General features: G+C 43.3%; 1 protein-coding gene across 3 annotated transcripts in view; it reads left to right on the forward strand.

Moving 5' to 3' along the window:
* Nucleotides 1–18,083, forward strand: part of LOC143767969 (uncharacterized) — a 59,929-nt gene extending 41,846 nt beyond the window's left edge. For 2 of the 3 annotated variants that reach the window (XM_077256555.1, XM_077256554.1), the window contains one exon: nucleotides 16,870–18,065. In XM_077256555.1, coding sequence (XP_077112670.1) covers nucleotides 16,870–17,891 — 1,022 coding nt within the window. In that variant the 3' untranslated portion in view covers nucleotides 17,892–18,065. Of the gene's footprint in view, nucleotides 1–16,866 lie in introns of all 3 variants that reach the window. The other variant, XM_077256553.1, reaches the window with a different exon arrangement.
* The last annotated feature ends 2,355 nt before the right edge of the window (nucleotides 18,084–20,438 follow it).

The raw sequence follows: 20,438 nt of genomic DNA on the forward strand, positions 1-20,438 counted from the left end.
TCAGCGGACTCAGTCAAGTTGGCAGCCAGGTCGGCCGCTCTTTCTAATTCAGCCCGTAGAGCAATCTGGCTGAAATGTTGGCAAGGGGACATGCAGGCCAGATCTAAATTATGCAACATTCCGTGCGAAGGGGCGCACTTATTCGGTCCAGTGTTAGACGAATTATTGGAAAAAGCGGGGGACAGTAAGAAACGTTTTCCCTACCTTGGTAGACCCACTTACAGGCGTGGCACTAATAGGAGGTGGTTTGACCGAACAAGATCAAATAGAGATAAACCCAGATATGACGCCAATAAAAAGAAAGGTAGAGGCTATATGTTTAATTCCTTTCGAGACAACAGGAAGCCACAATGACTGGCGGACCGGGTAGGAGGCAGGCTTCTAGCCTTCTATCCGGAGTGGCGCAATATCTCCAATAGCCCGTGGGTCTTAAATATTATTGAAGTTGGGCTAAAATTTGACTTTCAGATCATGCCTAAGGACAGATTTCTTATAACACCGATACGTTCTTCTCCCGCAGAACAACTGGCGTTAGAGACCGAGGTCCAGGATCTCCAACAGAAAGGTGTTTTGGTGGAGGTTCCTGAAGTACAAAGGGGTAAAGGATTCTATTCTCCCCTCTTTTTGATTAAAAAACCGGATAATACCTTTCGCACAATCATAAACCTTAAGGGCCTAAATAGGTTTTTGTGGATCCCGTCATTTAAAATGGAGTCGGTCAAAACCGCAATAAAGTTGTTGTTTGACAGGTGTTTTATGGTCGTCTTAGATCTTAAAGACGCATATTACCATGTCCCCATACACGTAGACCACCAGCGTTATTTAAGAGTTGCAGTCCTTTTAGGGGAATCAGTCAAACACTTCCAGTACAGAGCACTTCCCTTTGGTGTTGCAGTGGCCCCTCGGGTGTTCACGAAAATAATGGTAGAGGTTATGGCACATCTCCATGAGCAAGATATTCTCATAGTTCCATATCTGGATGACCTGTTAATAATAGGAAATTCTGAATCACACTGCACGTCCCAACTACACAAAGTAATTGCAACCTTGCAAAGGTTGGGGTGGATAATTAATTTTAAAAAATCGCGGTTGCAGCCTCTAGAGGTTCAAGAATTCCTGGGTCTCATATTGGACTCAAGGTTACAGGAATGCCATCTACCTGTCGTTAAGTTGGAAAAAATCCAACGACAGATACTTAGAGTGATTTAATAATCCGTTAATAACATTGAGGGGAGCAATGTCACTGTTAGGCTCACTCACGTCTTGTATCCCGGCAGTACTTTGGGCCCAGTACCACACCAGGGTCCTACAGTGGGAGGTTTTGCACAACACTCGTCTGTCGGGGGGTCGCTTGGATAGTTCTTTTTCCTTGTCTGATTCCACTATTCAGTCCTTACGTTGGTGGTTACACACTCCAAACCTGCGTAATGGGGTTCCCTGGATAAACCACATATCGCGTGTAATAACCACAGATGCTAGTCCCACGGGATGGGGGGCGCATATGGGCAAATTGTGGGTCCAGGGGGTCTGGTCACACTCCGAACAGAATATGTCATCTAACCTTAAAGAATTATTAGCCGTAGAGCGAGCTCTGAGCCATTTCCTTATATCCTTGCAGGGCCATCACGTCAGGCTATTCTCAGACAATCAGGTAACGGTAGCTTACATTAACCACCAAGGGGGAACCCGATCGAGATCTTTAATGGAGGTATCGGGTCGTATCTTACAGATAGCCGAAAATCATCTACGGTCGCTCACTTCACTGCATATAAAAGGGAAACACAACGTCGTAGCCGACTTTCTAAGTCGCAGAAAGCTCGGGCAAGGAGATTGGGTGCTCAATCAGGTCATCTTCGATCAGATCACCCATCGTTGGGGGAGCTCACAGATAGACCTCTTCGCCAAAAAAGAAAACAAAAAATGTCTTCGGTTTTGTTCCCTAAACCCCAGAGACAATCCGGAGGCGGTGGATGCCCTCCTAATTCCTTGGCACTTCAAAATAGCCTACGCCTTTCCCCCGTTGAACTTGATCCCGATTGTTCTAAGGAAGATTCGGGAGGACAAAGCTCATGTAATTCTGATAGCGCCGTTCTGGCCCAAGAGGCCGTGGTTTCCTTGGCTGAGGAAAATGTCCATTTCTCAACCGTGGATTCTCCCAGAGCTCCCAGACCTCCTTTCACAGGGTCCAATTCTCCATCCACAAGTGGCCAATTTACACTTGATGGCGTGGGATTTGAAGGGTCATTACTAAAGAAAAAGGGATTTTCAGATGGACTCATTAACACTCTATTAAAGAGCAGAAAAAATTCCACGACAAACATTTATGTTAGAATCTGGAGAAAATTCATGTCGGTTTCAGGATCAGTGATGGGTCAGAAAGCTAATATTCCTAAAATCTTGGAGTTCCTGCAGAGAGGTCTAGAGATGGGGCTAGCTACAAGCACCCTTAGAGTCCAGGTGTCAGCCTTAGGTGCATTGTATAATTGTGGGTTAGCTAAAAATTATTGGATTGCTCGTTTTATTAAAGCGGCAGCTAGGTCAAGACCCATCGTTAAGGAAAGACTAGCCCCATGGGACTTAAACCTGGTCCTCTCAGCGTTAACGGAACCCCCCTTTGAGCCTTTAGAATCTGCTTCTATAAAGATCCTGTCCTTAAAAACAGCTCTCTTGGTTGCTCTTACGTCGGCTAGGAGAGTTAGTGATTTACAGGCCCTCTCTAGACTGACTCCATATATGCAGATTAGAGAAGATAGGGTAGTATTAAGAACCGATCCCCTCTATCTTCCGAAGGTAGCATCAAAGTTCCACAGGCTTCAGGAGATAAATCTCCCCACTTTTTGTCCTAATCCTAAAAACCCAAAGGAACTCAAGCTCCATACATTAGATGTCAAAAGATGCCTTCTTAAATATATTTCTTTAACAGATCCCTGGAAAAAAGATAATTCCTTGTTTATATCATATCAGGGAGTCAGAAAAGGGTTTAGAGTATCCAAAAACACCTTAGGTAGATGGATTAGGGAGGCAATTTCTCTGGCTTATTCAGCAGGTGGCCTAGAAGTCCCGGAAGGCGTAAGGGCTCATTCCACTCGGGCCATGGCAACTTCCTGGGCGGAGAGATCGGAGGTGTCAATTGAGGACATATGTAAGGCGGCCACATGGTCATCTCCATCTACTTTCTTTAATCATTATAGATTAGATCTTGGTGGCTCCAGCGATCTCACATTTGGTAGAAGGGTGCTGGAAGCAGTAGTCCCTCCCTAATACTCTTTCTCTGTAATTCTCTCGTTAGTGCTGTCATGACAACTGAATAAATACTCAAGCTACTTACCAGGTAGCGGTGTTTTTCAGGAGTCCATGACAGCACTCCTATATTCCCTCCCTTTCTACTGGTATGGTTTCACCACAATAAGTATATTTTTATATATATACATTTTCTAAAATTTTAGTCACAAGGTGAATTGTGTTAGATATTTATGTGTTACTAATCAATGGAGGTCCTCTCATGCTCTGTAATCCAACTGATGCGGGAGAGAGGTGCCGCCCTTTTATCTCTGTAGGTTTCCTGTCCCTGAAGGGCGGATCCCCTCTCTCGTTAGTGCTGTCATGGACTCCTGAAAAACACCGCTACCTGGTAAGTAGCTTGAGTATTTCACCCGACCTACAGGGACAGGGGGAGTGGTACTTCAGCCCAGGGGGGTGGCTTCACCCCCCCGTGGCTACGATCGCTCTGATTGGCTGTTTCACTTTCAACAGCCAATCAGAGCAATCTGTAATATTTCACCTATAAAAATTGGTGAAATATTACAATCCAGCCATGGCCGATTCTGCAATAGCATCTGCCATGGCTGGAGACCCCGATCTGCCCCCCCCCCACCGCCACCGATCTCCTCCTCTCCGTCCTGTCATGTCCCATGCTCCCTTCCGTCCTCCTGTCTGCTCCCCCCGTGCTCCGATCCCCCCCCTGTGCTCCGATCGCACCCCCCCATACTTACCGAGCTCCGATGTCCCTCCCGGTGTCCTCGGTCTTCTCCATGGGCACCGCCATCTTCCAAAATGCCCACCGGCAGATTCTTTCCAGGTACATTTTGATCGCTGTGATAGGTTCTATCACAGCGATCAAAATAAAAAAAATAGTAAATAACCCCCCCTTTATCACCCCCATAGGTAGGGACAATAATAAAATACAGAAATTATATTTTTGTTTTTCCATTAGGGGTAGGGTTAGGGGTAGGGTTAGGGTTGCACTTAGGGTTAGGGTTGCACTTAGGGTTAGGGTTGCACTTAAGGTTGCACTTAGGGTTAGGGTTGCACTTAGGGTTAGGGTTGCACTTAGGGCTAGGGTTGCACTTAGGGTTGCACTTAGGGTTAGGGTTGCACTTAGGGATAGGGTTGCACTTAGGGATAGGGTTGCACTTAGGGTTGCACTTAGGGTTAGGGTTGCACTTAGGGTTGCACTTAGGGTTAGGGTTGCACTTAGGGCTAGGGTTGCACTTAGGGTTGCACTTAGGGTTAGGGTTGCACTTAGGGATAGGGTTGCACTTAGGGATAGGGTTGCACTTAGGGTTGCACTTAGGGTTAGGGTTGCACTTAGGGTTGCACTTAGGGTTAGGGTTGCACTTAGGGTTGCACTTAGGGTTGCACTTAGGAATAGGGTTGCACTTAGGGTTGCACTTAGGGATAGGGTTGCACTTAGGGTTGCACTTAGGGTTAGGGTTGCACTTACGGTTAGGGTTGCACTTAGTGCGAAGGTTGCACTTAGGGCTAGGGTTGCACTTAGGGCTAGGGTTAGAATTAGGGTTAGGGTTTCAATTAGGGCTAGGGTTGGACTTAGGGTTAGAATTAGGCTATGTGCACATGGTGCGGATTTGGCTGCGGATCCGCAGCGGATTGGTCGCTGCGGATTCGTAGCAGTTTTCCATCACGTTTACAGTACCACGTAAACCTATGGAAAACCAAATCTGCTGTGCCCATGGTGCGGAAAATACAGCGTGGAAACGCTGCGTTGTATTTTCCGCAGCATGTCAATTCTTTGTGCGGATTCCGCAGCGTTTTACACCTGCTCCATAATAAGAATCCGCAGGTGAAATCCACACAAAAAAACACTGTAAATCCGCGGTAAATCCGCAGATAAAGCGCAGTGCGTTTTACCTGCAGATTTTTCAAAAACGGTGCGAAAAATCCGCACACAAATTTGCAAAGTGGGCACATAGCCTTAGGGTTAGGGTTGGAATTAGGGTTAAGACTAGGGTTAGGGGTGTGTTGGGGTAAGGGTTGTGGTTAGGGTTGGGATTAGGGTTAGGCGTGTGTTGGGGTTAGTGTTTGAGTTAGAATTGAGGGGTTTCCACTGTTTAGGCACACCAGGGGGTCTCCAAACGCGACATGGCGCCACCATTAATTCCAGCCAATCTTGCGTTGAAAAAGTCAAATGGTGCTCTCTCCCTTCCGAGTCCCGACGTGTGCCCAAACAGTGGTTTATGGGGTACCAGCGTACTGAGAAGAAACTGGACAACAACTTTTGGGGTACAATTTCTCCTGTAACCTTTGGGAAAATAAAAAATTGCGGGCTAAAAAATTATTTTTGAGGAAAGAAAAATTATTTTTTATTTTCACAGCTCTGCGTTATAAACTTCTGTGAAGCACTTGGGGGTTCAAAGTGCTCACCACACATCTAGATAAGTTCCTTTGGGGGTCTAGTTTCCAAAATGGGGTCACTTGTGGGGGGTTTCTACTGTTTAAGCACATCAGGGGCTCTGCAAACGCAACGTGACGCCCGCAGAGCATTCCATCAAATTCTGCATTTCAAAACGTCACTACTTCACTTCCGAGCCCCGGCATGTGCCCAAACTGGTTTACCCCCACATATGGGTTATCAGCTTACTCAGGAGAAACTGGACAACAAGTTGAGGGGTTTAAAGTCAAATGGCGCGCCTTCCCTTCCGAGCCTTGCCGTGCGCCCAAACAGTGGTTTACCCCCCACATGTGAGGTATCGGCGTACTCAGGAGAAATTGCCCAACAAATTTTAGGATCCATTTTATCCTGTTGCCCATGTGAAAATGAAAAAATTGAGGCTAAAATAATTTTTTTGTAAAAAAAAAGTACTTTTTCATTTTTACGGATCAATTTGTGAAGCACCTGAGGGTTTAAAGTGCTCACTATGCATCTAGATAAGTTCCTTGGGGCGTCTAGTTTCCAAAATGGGGTCACTTGTGGGGGAGCTCCAATGTTTAGGCACACGGGGGCTCTCCAAACGCGACATGGTGTCCGCTAAAGATTGGAGCCAATTTTTCATTCAAAAAGTCAAATGGCGCTCCTTCCCTTCCAAGCCCTGCCGTGCTCCGAAACAGTGGTTTACCCCCACATATGAGGTATCAGCGTACTCAGGACAAATTGGACAACAAAGTTCATGGTCCAGTTTCTCCTTTTACCCTTGGGAAAATAAAAAATTGTTGCTAAAAGATCATTTTTGTGACTAAAAAGTTAAATGTTCATTTTTTCCTTCCATGTTGCTTCTGCTGCTGTGAAACATCTGAAGGGTTAATAAACTTCTTGAATGTGGTTTTGAGCACCTTGAGGGGTGCAGTTTTTAGAATGGTGTCACTTTTGGGTATTTTCAGCCATATAGACCCCTCAAACTGACTTCTAATGTGAGGTGGTCCCTAAAAAAAATGGTTTTGTAATTTTTGTTGTAAAAATGAGAAATCACTAGTCAAATTTTAACCCTTTTAACTTCCTAGCAAAAAAAAATGTTGTTTCCAAAATTGTGCTGATGTAAAGTAGACATGTGGGAAATGTTATTTATTAAATATTTTGTGTCACATAACTCTCTGGTTTAACAGAATAAAAATTCAAAATGTGAAAATTGCGAAATTTTCGCCAAATTTCCATTTTTTTCACAAATAAATGCAGAAATTATCGACCTACATTTACCACTAACATGAAGCCCAATATGTCACGAAAAAACAATCTCAGAACCGCTAGGATCCGTTGAAGCGTTCCTGAGTTATTACCTCATAAAGGGACACTGGTCAGAATTGCAAAAATGGCCAGGTCATTAAGGTCAAAATAGGCTGGGTCATGAAGGGGTTAAGATTCCCACCATGTGGGTTGCGTCGCACCACTTCGAGGACACAAAAGGACACTGCTCTGGTATCATTCAGATGAACTAACCTGACATGTTTAGCTATGGGTGTATTCCTTTTATGCTTTATGTCACCAAGGTGTTCGCCAATGCGCCTGCGTAGTTCCCTCTTGGTTTTCCCAATGTAGTTAAGTGGACATGTGCATGTGGCCATATATACTACCCCTTCTGTTTTGCAGTTCGCAAAATCTCTCATGCAGTAGATCCTTTCTGAAGTGGAACCCTTAAAGACCTTTTCCCTTCTCACCCATGGACAGAATTTGCAGTCACCACATCTAAAAGTACCACACGGTTTGCAGTCTAACCAGGTGCCAGGTGGTTTCGATTTATCATAAAAACTATGGACCAGCCGGTCCTTGATGGATCTCCCTTTTCTGTACGTGATCTTTGGAGTTGGTGAGATAAAGTCTATTAGATCAGGATCAGCTCTAAGGATCCCCCAATGTTTCCTGAGGATATTCTGTACCACACTAGATTTGTTGTCAAACATGCCAATAATCCTTGGAACATCAGGCTCATCTATTTTGGGTGACGAATGCAACAGGTCATGGCGAACACACCCTGCCGCATGTTTCCACGCTCCATCCAGAACCACTTCCGGATATCCACTTTGGCCAAATCTTCTTTTCAGATCATGGGCATGTGAAATGAACTCCTGACTGTCAGAATAGTTCCTCCTGATACGCAAGAATTGACCTTTGGGGATACCTTTGGGGAAACTGTTGCTTTTCAACAGCCTATGAGCCACTAGTAGTGTGGGAACCTCTGTTTTTCCATTGACAGATGATGGACCTGAGTGGGGACTTGTTTTTTGTGAGATGAGAATTGGTATTATTTTCACCTACATAACATTGATTGGTTTCTTTTTATTAGATATTTGGGAGGCAGAATGAAGAAACAGTTGAACATCACGCACTACTGGTTCATCCAACAAGGTTTTCTATTATATACACCTATACACAAAAGACTTAACCCCTTTACCCCCAAGGGTGGTTTGCACGTTAATGACCGGGCCAATTTTCACAATTCTGACCACTGTCCCTTTATGTGGTTATAACTCTGGAACGCTTCAACGGATCCTGATTATTCTGACAGTGTTTTCTCGTGACATATTGTACTTCATGATAGTGTTAACATTTATTTGATATTACCTGCGTTTATTTGTGAAAAAAAAGGAAATTTGGCGAAAATTTTGAAAATTTAGCAATTTTCCAACTTTGAATTTTTATGCAATTAAATCACAGAGATGTGTCACACAAAATACTTAATAAGTAACATTTCCCACATGTCTACTTTACATCAGCACAATTTTGGAACCCAAATTTTTTTTTTTAGGGAGTTATAAGGGTTAAAAGTTGACCAGCAATGTCTCATTTTTACAACACCATTTTTTTTTAGGGACCACATTTAATTTGAAGTCATTTTGAGGGATCTATATGATAGAAAATAACCAAGTGTGACACCATTCTAAAAACTGCACCCCTCAAGGTGCTCAAAACAACATTCAAGAAGTTTATTAACCCTTCAGGTGTTTCACAGGAATTTTTGGAATGTTTAAATAAAAATGAATATTTAACTTTTTTTCACAAAAAATTTACTTCAGCTCCAATTTGTTTTATTTTACCAAGGGTAACAGGAAAAAATGGACCCCAAAACTTGTTGTACAATTTGTCCGGAGTACACCGATACCCCATATGTGGGGGGTAAACCACTGTTTGGGCGCATGGCAGAGCTCGGAAGCGAAGGAGCGCCATTTGACTTTTCAATGCAAAATTGACTGGAATTGAGATGGGACGCCATGTTGCGTTTGGAGAGCCCCTGATGTGCCTAAACAATGAAACCCCCCACAAGTGACACCATTTTGGAAAGTAGACCCCCTAAGGAACTTATCTAGATGTGTGGTGAGCACTTTGACCCATTGAGTGATTGACAGAAGTTTATAAAGCAGAGCCGCAAAAATAAAAAAATCATATTTTTTCACAAAAATGATCTTTTCGCCCCCAATTTTTTATTTTCCCAAGGGTAAGAGAAGAAATTGGACCCCGAAAGTTGTTGTACAAATTGTCCTGAGTACGCTGATACCCCATATGTGGGGGTAAACCACTGTTTGGGCGCATGGGAGAGCTCGGAAGGGAAGGAGCGCCGTTTGACTTTTCAATGCAAAATTGACAGGAATTGAGATGGGACGCCATGTTGGGTTTGGGGAGCCACTGATGTGCCTAAACATTGAATCCCCCCACAAGTGACACCATTTTGAAAAGTAGACCCCCTAAGGAACTCATCTAGATGTGTTGTGAGAGCTTTGAACCCCCAAGTGTTTCACTACAGTTTATAATGCAGAGCCGTGAAAATAAAAATTATTTTTTTTTTCCACAAAAATTATTTTTAGCCCACAGAGTTGTATTTTTTCAAGGGTAACAGTTGAAATTAGACCCCAAAAGTTGTTGTCCAATATGTCCTGAGTACGCTGATACCCCATATGTGGGGGGGAACCACCATTTGAGCGCATGGCAGAGCTCGGAAGGGAAGGAGCGTCATTTGGAATGCAGACTTAGATGGATTGGTCTGCAGGCGTCACATTGCATTTGCAGAGCCCCTAATGTACCTAAACAGTAGAAACCCCCCACAAGTGACCCCATATTGGAAACTAGACCCCCCAAGGAACTTATCTAGATGTGTTGTGAGAACTTTGAACCCCCAAGTGTTTCACTACAGTTGATAACGCAGAGCCGTGAAAATAAAAAATCCTTTTTTTAGCCCCCAGTTTTGTATTTTCCCAATGGTAACAGGAGAAATTGGACCCCAAAAGTTGTTGTGCAATGTGTCCTGAGTACGTTGATAACCCATATTTTGGGGTAAACCCCTGTTTGGGCGCACGGCAGAGCTCGGAATGGAAGGAACACTGTTTTACTTTTTCAACGCAGAATTGGCTGGAATTGAGATCGGACGCCATGTCGCCTTTGGAGAGCCCCTGATGTGCCTAAACAGTGGAAACCCCCCAATTATAACTGAAACCCTAATCCAAACACACCCCTTACCCTAATCCCAACGGTAACCCTAACCACACCCCTAACCCTGACACACCCCTAGCCTTAATCCCAAACCTATTCCCAACCGTAAATGTAATCCAAACCCTAACCCTAACTTTAGCCCCAACCCTAACCCTAACTTTAGCCCCAACCCTAACTGTAGCCTTAACCCTAGCCCCAACCCTAACCCTAACCCTTGCCCTAACCCTGGCCCTAACCCTAACCCTAATGGGAGAATATAAATAAATACATTTTTTTTATTTTTCGCTAACTAAGGGGGTGATGAAGGGGGGTTTGATTTACTTTTATAGCGTATTTTTTAGCGGATTTTATGATTGGCAGCCGTCACACACTGAAGGACGCTTTTTATTGCAAAACATATTTTTTGCGTTACCACATCTTGAGAGCTATAATTTTTATATATTTTGGTCCACAGAGTCATGTGAGGTCTTGTTTTTTGCGGGACGAGTTAACGTTTTTATTGGTAACATTTTCAGGCACGTGACATTTTTTGATCGCTTTTTATTCCGATTTTTGTGAGGCAGAATGACCAAAAACCAGCTATTCATGAATTTCTTTTGGGGGAGGCGTTTATACCGTTCCGCGTTTGGTAAAATGGATTAAGGAGTTTTATTCTTTGGGTCAGTACGATTACAGCGATACCTCATTTATATCATTTTTTATGTTTTGGCGCTTTTATACGATAAAAACTTTTATAGAAAAAATAATTATTTTTGCATTATTTTTGCATCGCTTTATTCTGAGGACTATAATTTTTATTTTTTCTTTGATGATGCTGTATGGTGGCTCGTTTTTTGCGGGACAAGATGACATTTTCAGCGGTACCATGGTTATTTATATCCGTCTTTTTGATTGCGTGTTATTCCACTTTTTGTTTGGCGGTATGATAATACAGCGTTGTTTTTTGCCTTTTTTTTTTTGTGGTGTTCACTGAAGGGGTTAACTAGTGGGACAGTTTTATAGGTCGGGTCGTTGCGGACGCGGCAATACTAAATATGTGTACTTTTATTGTTTTTTTTTTTATTTAGATAAAGAATTGTATTTATAGGAACAATATTTTTATTTTTTTTTAATTTTTATTTGGAATTTTTTTTTTTTTTTTACACATGTGAAAAAATGTTTTTTTACACTATAACCCCTTCATGACCCAGCCTATTTTGGCCTTAATGACCTGGCCGTTTTTTGCAATTCTGACCAGTGTCCCTTTATGAGGTAATAACTCAGGAACGCTTCAACGGATCCTAGCGATTCTGAGATTGTTTTTTCGTGACATATTGGGCATCATGTTAGTGTTAAATTTAGGTCGATAATTTCTGAGTTTATTTGTGAAACAAAAACGGAAATTTGGCGAAAATTTTGAAAATTTTGCAATTTTCACATTTTGAATTTTTATTCTGTTAAACCAGAGAGTTATGTGACACAAAATAGTTAATAAATAACATTTCCCACATGTCTACTTTACATCAGCACAATTTTGGAAACAGCATTTTTTTTTGCTAGGAAGTTAAAAGGGTTAAAATTTGACTAGTGATTTCTCATTTTTACAACAAAATTTACAAAACCATTTTTTTTAGGGACCACCTCACATTAGAAGTCAGTTTGAGGGGTCTATATGGCTGAAAATACCCAAAAGTGACACCATTCTAAAAACTGCACCCCTCAAGGTGCTCAAAACCACATTCAAGAAGTTTATTAACCCTTCAGGTGTTTCACAGCAGCAGAAGCAACATGGAAGTAAAAAATGAACATTTAACTTTTTAGTCACAAAAATGATCTTTTAGCAACAATTTTTTTATTTTCCCAAGGGTAAAAGGAGAAACTGGACCACGAACGATGTTGTCCAATTTGTCCTGAGTACGCTGATACCTCATATGTGGGGGTAAACCACTGTTTGGGCGCACGGCAGGGCTCGGAAGGAAAGGAGCGCCATTTGACTTTTTGAATGAAAAATTGGCTCCAATCTTTAGCGGACACCATGTCGCGTTTGGAGAGCCCCCGTGTGCCTAAACATTGGAGCTCCCCCACAAGTGACCCCATTTTGGAAACTAGACCCCCCAAGGAACTTATCTAGAAGCATAGTGAGCACTTTAAACCCTCAGGTGCTTCACAAATTGATCCGTAAAAATGAAAAAGTACTTTTTTTTCACAAAAAAATTATTTTAGCCTCAATTTTTTCATTTTCACATGGGCAACAGGATAAAATGGATCCTAAAATTTGTTGGACAATTTCTCCTGAGTACACCGATACCTCACATGTGGGGGTAAACCACTGTTTGGGCACATGGTAAGGCTCGGAAGGGAAGGAGCGCCATTTGACTTTTTGAATGAAAAATTATCTCCATCGCTAGCGGACACCATGTCACGTTTGGAGAGCCCCTGTGTGCCTAAACATTGGAGCTCCCCTACAAGTGACCCCATTTTGGAAACTAGACCCCCAAGGAACTTATCTAGATGCATAGTGAGCACTTAAAACCCCCAGGTGCTTCACAGAAGTTTATAACGCAGAGCCTTGAAAATAAAAAATAATTTTTCTTTCCTCAAAAATGATTTTTAGCCCGGAATTTTTTATTTTCCCAAGGGTAATAGGAGAAATTGGTCCCCAAATGTTGTTGTCCAGTTTGTCCTGAGTATGATGATACCCCATATGTGGGGGTAAACCACTGTTTGGGCGCACGGCAGGGCTCGGAAGGGAAGGCACGCCATTTGGCTTTTTGAATGGAAAATTAGCTACAATCATTAGCGGACACCATGTCGCGTTTGGAGAGCCCTTGTGTGCCTAAACATTGGAGCTCCCCCACAAGTGACCCCATTTTGGAAACTAGACCTCCCAATGAACTAATCTAGATGTGTGGTGAGCACTTTGAACTCCCAAGTGCTTCACAGAAGTTTATAACGCAGAGCCATGAAAATAAAAAATAATTTTTCTTTTCTCAAAAATTATTTTTTAGCCCACAATTTTTTATTTTCCCAAGGGTAACAGGAGAAACTGGACAACTTTTGGCATCCAATTTCTCCTAAGTGCGCTGATACCCCATATGTGGGGGTAAACCAATGTTTTGGCACACGTCGGGGTTCGGAAGGGAAGTGGTGACGTTTTGAAATGCAGACTTTGATGGAATGCTCTGCGGGCGTCAGGTTGCGTTTGCAGAGCCCCTGATGTGCCTAAACAGTAGGAACTCCCCACAAGTGACCCCATTTTGGAAACTAGACCCCCAAGGGAACTTATCCAGATGTGTGGTGAGCACTTTGAACCCCCAAGTGCTTCACAGAAGTTTATAACGCAGAGCCGTGAAAATAATAAATGTATTTCCTTTCCTCAAAAATATTTTTTTAGCCCAGAATTTTTTAATTTTCCCAAGGGTCACAGGAGAAATTTGACCCCAAAAGTTGTTGTCCAGTTTCTCCTGAGTACGCTGATAACCCATATGTGGGGGTAAACCACTGTTTGGGCACATGCCGGGGCTCGGAAGGGAAGTAGTGACGTTTTGGAATGAAGACTTTGATGGAATGGTTTGCGGGCATCATGTTACGTTTGCAGAGCCCCTGATGTGCCTAAACAGTAGAAACCCCCCACAAGTGACCCCATTTTGGAAACTAGACCCTCCAAAGAACTTATCTAGATGTGTGGTGAGCACGTTCAACCCCCAAGAGCTTCACAGAAGTTTACAACGCAGAGCCGTAAAAATAAAAAATCATTTTTCTTTCCTCAAAAAAGATGTTTTAGCAAGTAATTTTTTATTTTTGCAAGGGTAACAGGAGAAATTGGACCCCAATAGTTGTTGCCCAGTTTGTCCTGAGTACACTGGTACCCCATATGTGGGGGTAAACCACTGTTTGGGCGCACGCCGGGGCTTGGAAGGGAGGGAGCACCATTTGACTTTTTGAACGCAAGATTGGCTGGAATCAATGGTGGCGCCATGTTACGTTTGTAGACCCCTGATGTGCCTAAACAGTGGAAACCCCTCAATTCTAACTTCAACGCTAACCTCAACACACCCCTAACCCTAATCCCAACTGTAGCCATAACCCTAATCACAACCCTAACCCCAACACACCCCTAACCACAACCCTAACCCCAACACAGCCGTAACCCTAATCCCAACCCTAACCCTAATCCTAATCCCAACCCTAACCCTAATCCCAACCCTAACCACAACTGTAACCCCAACACACCCCTAACCCTATCCGTAACCCTAACCACAAGCCTAATCTTAACCCTATTTCCAACCCTAGCCCTAATTCCAACCCTAACTCTAATTCCAACCCTAACCCTAAGGCTATGTGCCCACGTTGTGGATTCGTGTGAGATTTTTCCGCACGATTTTTGAAAAATCTGCAGGTAAAAGGCACTGCGTTTTACCTGCGGATTTACAGCGGATTTCCAGTGTTTTTTTGTGGGGATTTCACCTGCGGATTCCTATTGAGGAACAGGTGTAAAACGCTGCAGAGTTCGCACAAAGAATTGACATGCTGCGGAAAATACAACGCAGCGTTTCCGCATGGAATTTTCCGCACCATGGGCACAGCGGATTTGGTTTTCCATAGGTTTACATGGTACTGTAAACCTCATGGAAAACTGCTACGAATTCGCAGCGGCCAATCCGCTGCGGATCCGCGGCCAATCCGCTGCGGATCCGCAGCCAAATCCGCACTGTGTGCACATGCCCTAACCCTACCCCTAACCCTACCCCTAACCCTACCCCTAACCCTAACCCTATTGGAAAAAGAAAAAAAAAATATTTTCTTTTTTTTATTATTGTCCCTACCTATGGGGGTGATAAAGGGGGGGGTTTATTTATTATTTTTTTATTTTGATCGCTGTGATAGGTTCTATCACAGCAATCAAAATGTACTTGTAACGAATCTGCCGGCCGGCAGATTCGGCGGGCGCACTGCGCATGCGCCCGCCATTTTGGAAGATGGCGGCGCCCATGGAGAAGACGGACGGGCACCGGGAGCCTCGGTAAGTATAGGGGGGGAGATCGGGGCACGGGGGGGCGTCGGAGCACAGGGGGGTGGCATAGGAGCACGGGGGGAGCGGACAGGAGGACGGGGGAGCGGAGCACAGGACGGAGGGGACTACGGGACAGATCGGTGGCTTGGGGGGGCGATCGGTGGGGTGGGGGGGCTCACATCAGGGTTTCCAGCCATGGCCGATGATATTGCAGCATCGGCCATGGCTGGATTGTAATATTTCACCAGTTTTTTAGGTGAAATATTACAAATCGCTCTGATTGGCAGTTTCACTTTCAACAGCCAATCAGAGCGATCGTAGCCACGGGGGGGTGAAGCCACCCCCCCCCTGGGCTGAAGTACCACTCCCCCTGTCCCTGCAGATCGGGTGAAATTGGAGTTAACCCTTTCACCCGATCTGCAGGGACGCGATCATTCCATGACGCCACATAGGCATCATGAGTCGGATTGTCACGGGTTTTCATGACGCCTACGTGGCGTCATGGGTCGGGAAGGGGATAACATTGCCCCCGGGGGGGGCATCATGTTATAGTATAAGATCGCCGATCTGACACTTTGCTGTGCACTGTGTCAGATCGGCGATCTGACGTGCACAGATCCAGACTTTCCCGGCATCTGCTCTGAGCAGGCGCAGTGAAGCCACCTCCCTGCAGGACCCGGATGCAGCGGCCATCTTGGATCCGGGCCTGCTGAAGGGAGGCGGAGGTAAGAGACCCTCGGAGCAACGCGATCACATAGCGTTGCTTCGGGGGTCTCAGGGAAGCACGCAGGGAGCCCCCTCCCTGCGCGATGCTTCCCTATTCCGCCGGAACACTGCGATCATGATTGATCGCAGTGTGTCGGGGGTTAATGTGCCGGGGGCGGTCCGTGACCGCTCCTGGCACATAGTGCCGGATGTCAGCTGTGATATTCAGCTGACACCCGGCCGCGATCGGCCGCGCTTCCCCCGTGAGCGCGGCCGATCGCATATGACGTACTATCCCGTCGGTGGTCATACGGGCCTACCCCACCTCGACGGGATAGTACGTCTAATGTCAGACAGGGGTTAAGCAGTGGTGCTTCCCACAACAATTCACAATCCAAACTGAAAAAAAGGGAGCAAATGCCAATAAAATTTTCAATCACTTTATTTAACAACAATTTAGTAAAAAAGTGCAAATAAATTTAAAAATGAAGATACTAATGAACAATACAACAAAGAACTACAGTGCGCAGGCGCCGGGAAAGGTCGGAGAGGCCCGGCGCCTGCACACTGCAGTACTTTTTTCTGTCCTCAACAGGGCAGACAAAGTACACCTGCATCGGAGCCGCAGCGTGAAGACCAGAAGAGGACATCATGGAATGAAGATGGGAGTCCCCGGCCGGACCTGAGACACCCATCGGACGCAGACCGCAGCGGGGGAACGCCCCTGGGTGAGTATAATCTAACCTCTTTTTCTCCTCTTTCACTTAACATCGGGGTCTTATCTACAGCATTACAGAATGCTGTAGATGAGCCCCTGATGACGGTGGGCTTACCTCACCATCGATTTTGGGGGTGACAGATTCCCTTTAAGGTTTTCTAGTAGACTGCTAACTGTCATTGTCTTGGAAAATAAAGGGTTTTTACATAGCTTGCCATTTTTTATCGACAGTATAAGTAGAAATATTCAAAAATATAAAATTCAAGGATATTTTATTAAAAAAAATGTTTTTTATCTTAGCAGATGACTGTACCAGGAGATCAGAGGGACAGCAGACATCTTCAATTTTTAAATCTGATGATCTTGAGATCCTACAAGATACAACTGAATTGAATGCCATTACTCCAGATATAACATCATCCATTCACAGCAAAGATGTGTCATCTGATCCTATAAAACAGGTCCCATCTTCTGATTCATTAGTGACTACTAAAGAAAATCAAAATCACAAAAGAGGCATTAGAAAACAAACTGCTCCTAAAGCAAAGAAGTCATTTTCCTGTTCAGAATGTGGGAAATGTTTTAACCAGAAATCAGATTTGGTTAATCACCATAGAACTCACACAGGGGAGAAGCCTTTTTCCTGTTCAGAATGTGGGAAATGTTTTGTGAAGAAATCACATCTTGTTAGTCACCAGAGAACTCACACGGGGGAGAAGCCTTTTTCCTGTTCAGCATGTGGGAAATGTTTTAACCAGAAATCAGGTTTGGTTAGGCACCATAGTACTCACAGGGGGGAGAAGCCTTTTTCTTGTTCAGAATGTGGGAAATGTTTTAACCGTAAAGGGAATCTTGTTACACACCAAATAACTCACTCAGCAGAGAAGCCTTTTTCCTGTTCAGAATGTGGGAAATGTTTTAACCAAAAATCGGGTTTGGTTAGTCACCATAGTAATCACAGGGCGGAGAAGCCTTTTTCCTGTTCAGAATGTGGAAAATGTTTTAACCGTAAAGGAAATCTTGTTACACACCAAATAACTCACACAGGAGAGAAGCCTTTTTCATGTTCAGAATGTGGGAAATGTTTTAGCCAGAAATCAGATTTGGTTAATCACCATAGAACCCACACAGGGGAGAAGCCTTTTTCATGTTCAGAATGTGGGAAATGTTTTGTGAAGAAATCACATCTTGTTAGTCACCAGAGAACTCACACAGGCGAGAAGCCTTTTTCTTGTTCAGAATGTGGGAAATATTTTAACCGGAAAGCGCTTCTTGTTAGACATCAGAGCAGTCACACAGAGGAGAAGCCTTTTTCCTTTTCTTAATGTGAGAAATATTTTACTTGGAAATCAATTGTTAATAAACATCAGAGATGTCACATAGGGGAGAAGCCTTTTTTATGTTCATAATGTTGGAATAGTTTTAACCAAAATTGAATCTTCTTAAATTGTTTCTCTCTTGTTATTTCTCATGTTTGCTGATAAAAGGATAAAATTAAACTTTATCAATTCCAAATGTAAAACTATACCAATAATTTACCCCCTGAAGTTTAGTCAGTAGGTGACTTATTTGAAAAAACATGTACCCCACAGTTCAGTATATAGGGTGAGGTGACATATACACACTCACTCTCCAAGCCTCTCATGTCTATGGATTTTATCATCCTCACCAAAGGCGACTCATCAGGAGACTATTTAACCCCTTAACCCCCAAGAGTGGTTTGCACGTTAATGACCTGGCCAACTTTTACAATTCTGACCACAGTCCCTTTATGAGGTTATAACTCTGGAACGCTTCAACGGATCCTGATAATTCTGACATTATTTTCTCGTGACATATTGTACTTCATGATAGTGGTAAAATTTCTTCGATAAGACTTGCATTTATTTGTGAAAAAACGGAAATTTGGCTTAAATTTTGAAAATTTTGCAATTTTCCAACTTTGAATTTTTATGCCCTTAAATCACAGTTATATCACACAAAATACTTAATGAGTAACATTTCCCACATGTCTACTTTACATCAACACAATTTTGGAGCCAACATTTTTTTTTTGTTATTTAATTATAAGGGTTAAAATTATAAGGGTTAAAATTTGACCAGCAATTTCTCATTTTTACAACATCTTTTTTTTTTTTAGGGACCACATCATATTTGCAGTCACTTTGAGGGATCTGTATGATAGAAAATACCTAAGTGTGACACCATTCTAAAAACTGCACCCCTCAAGCTGATCAAAACCACATTCAAGAAGTTTATTAACCCTTCAGGTGTTTCACAGGAATTTTTGGAATGTTTAAAAAAAAAAAAAAATGAACATTTAACTTTTTTTCACAAAAAAATTACTTCAGATCCAATTTGTTTTAGTTTCCCAAGGGTAACAGGAGAAATTGGACCCCAACAGTTGTTGTAAAATTGGTCCTGAGTAAGCTGATGCCCCATATGTGGGGGTAAAGCACTGTTTGGGTGCATGGCAGAGCTCGGAAGGGATGGAGCACCGTTTGACTTTTCAATGCAAAATTGACTGGAATTGAGATGGGACGCCATGTCGTGTTTGGAGAGCCCCTGATGTGCCTAAACATTGAAACCCCCCACTTGAGACACCATTTTGGAAAGTACACCCCCCTAAGGAAGGTATCTAGATGTGTGGTGAGCACTTTGACCCACCAAGTGCTTCACAGAAGTTTATAATGTAGAGCTGTAAAAATAAAAAATCATATTTTTTCACAAAAATGATCTTTTCACCCCCAATTTTTTATTTTTCCAAGGGTAACAGAATAAATTGGACCCCAAAAGTTGTTGTGCAGATTGTCCTGAGTATGCTGATACCCCATAGGTGGGGGTAAACCACTGTTTGGGCGCATGGCGGAGCTTGAAAGGGAAGGAGTGCCGTTTGGAATGCAGACTTAGATGGAATGGTCTGCAGGCGTCACATTGCGTTTGCAGAGCCCCTGATGTAACTAAACAGTAGAAACCCCCCTCAAGTGACCCCATATTGGAAACTAGTCCCCCCAAGGAACTAATCTAGATGTGTTGCGAGAACTTTGAACCCCCAAATGTTTCACTACAGTTTGTAATGTAGAGCCGTGAAAATAAAAATCATTTTTTTCCCACAAAAATGATTTTTTAGCCCCCAAATTTCTATTTTCCCAAGGGTAACAAGAGAAATTGGACCCCAAAAGTTGTTGTGCAATTTGTTTTGAGTACGCTGATATCCCATATGTTGGGGTAAACCCCTGTTTGGCGCACGGGAGAACTCGGAAGGGAAGGATCACTGTTTTACTTTTCAACGCAGAATTGGCTGGAATTGAGATCGGATGCCATGTCGCGTCACACCCCTAATCCCAACCCTAATCCCAACTGTAAGTGTAATCCAAACCCTAACTTTAGCCCTAACCCTAATGGGAAAATGCAAATAAATACATTTTTTTAAATTTTCTTATTTTTCCATAAGAGGGTGATGAACGGGGGTTTGATTTACTTTTTATAACTGATATTTTAGCTGATTTTTATGATTGGCAGCTGTCACACACTAAAAGACGCTTTTTATTGCAAAAACGTTTTTGCGTTTCCACATTTTGAGAGCTATCATTTTTCTATATTTTGGTCCACAGAGTCATGTGAGGTCTTGTTTTTTGCGGGACGAGATGATGTTTTTACTGGTACTATTTTCAGGCACGTGACATTTTTTGATCGCTTTTTCTTCCGGTTTTTGTGAGGCAGAATGACCAAAAACCAGCTATTCATGAATTTCTTTGGGGGTGGGCGTTTATACCATTCCACTTTTCTTAAAATTGATAAAGCCGTTTTATTCTTCGGGTCCGTACGATTACAGCGATACATCATTTATATTTTTTTTATGTTTTGGCGCT

Source organism: Ranitomeya variabilis, chromosome 4 (genome assembly GCF_051348905.1).
Source record: "Ranitomeya variabilis isolate aRanVar5 chromosome 4, aRanVar5.hap1, whole genome shotgun sequence".
NCBI lineage: Eukaryota > Metazoa > Chordata > Amphibia > Anura > Dendrobatidae > Ranitomeya > Ranitomeya variabilis.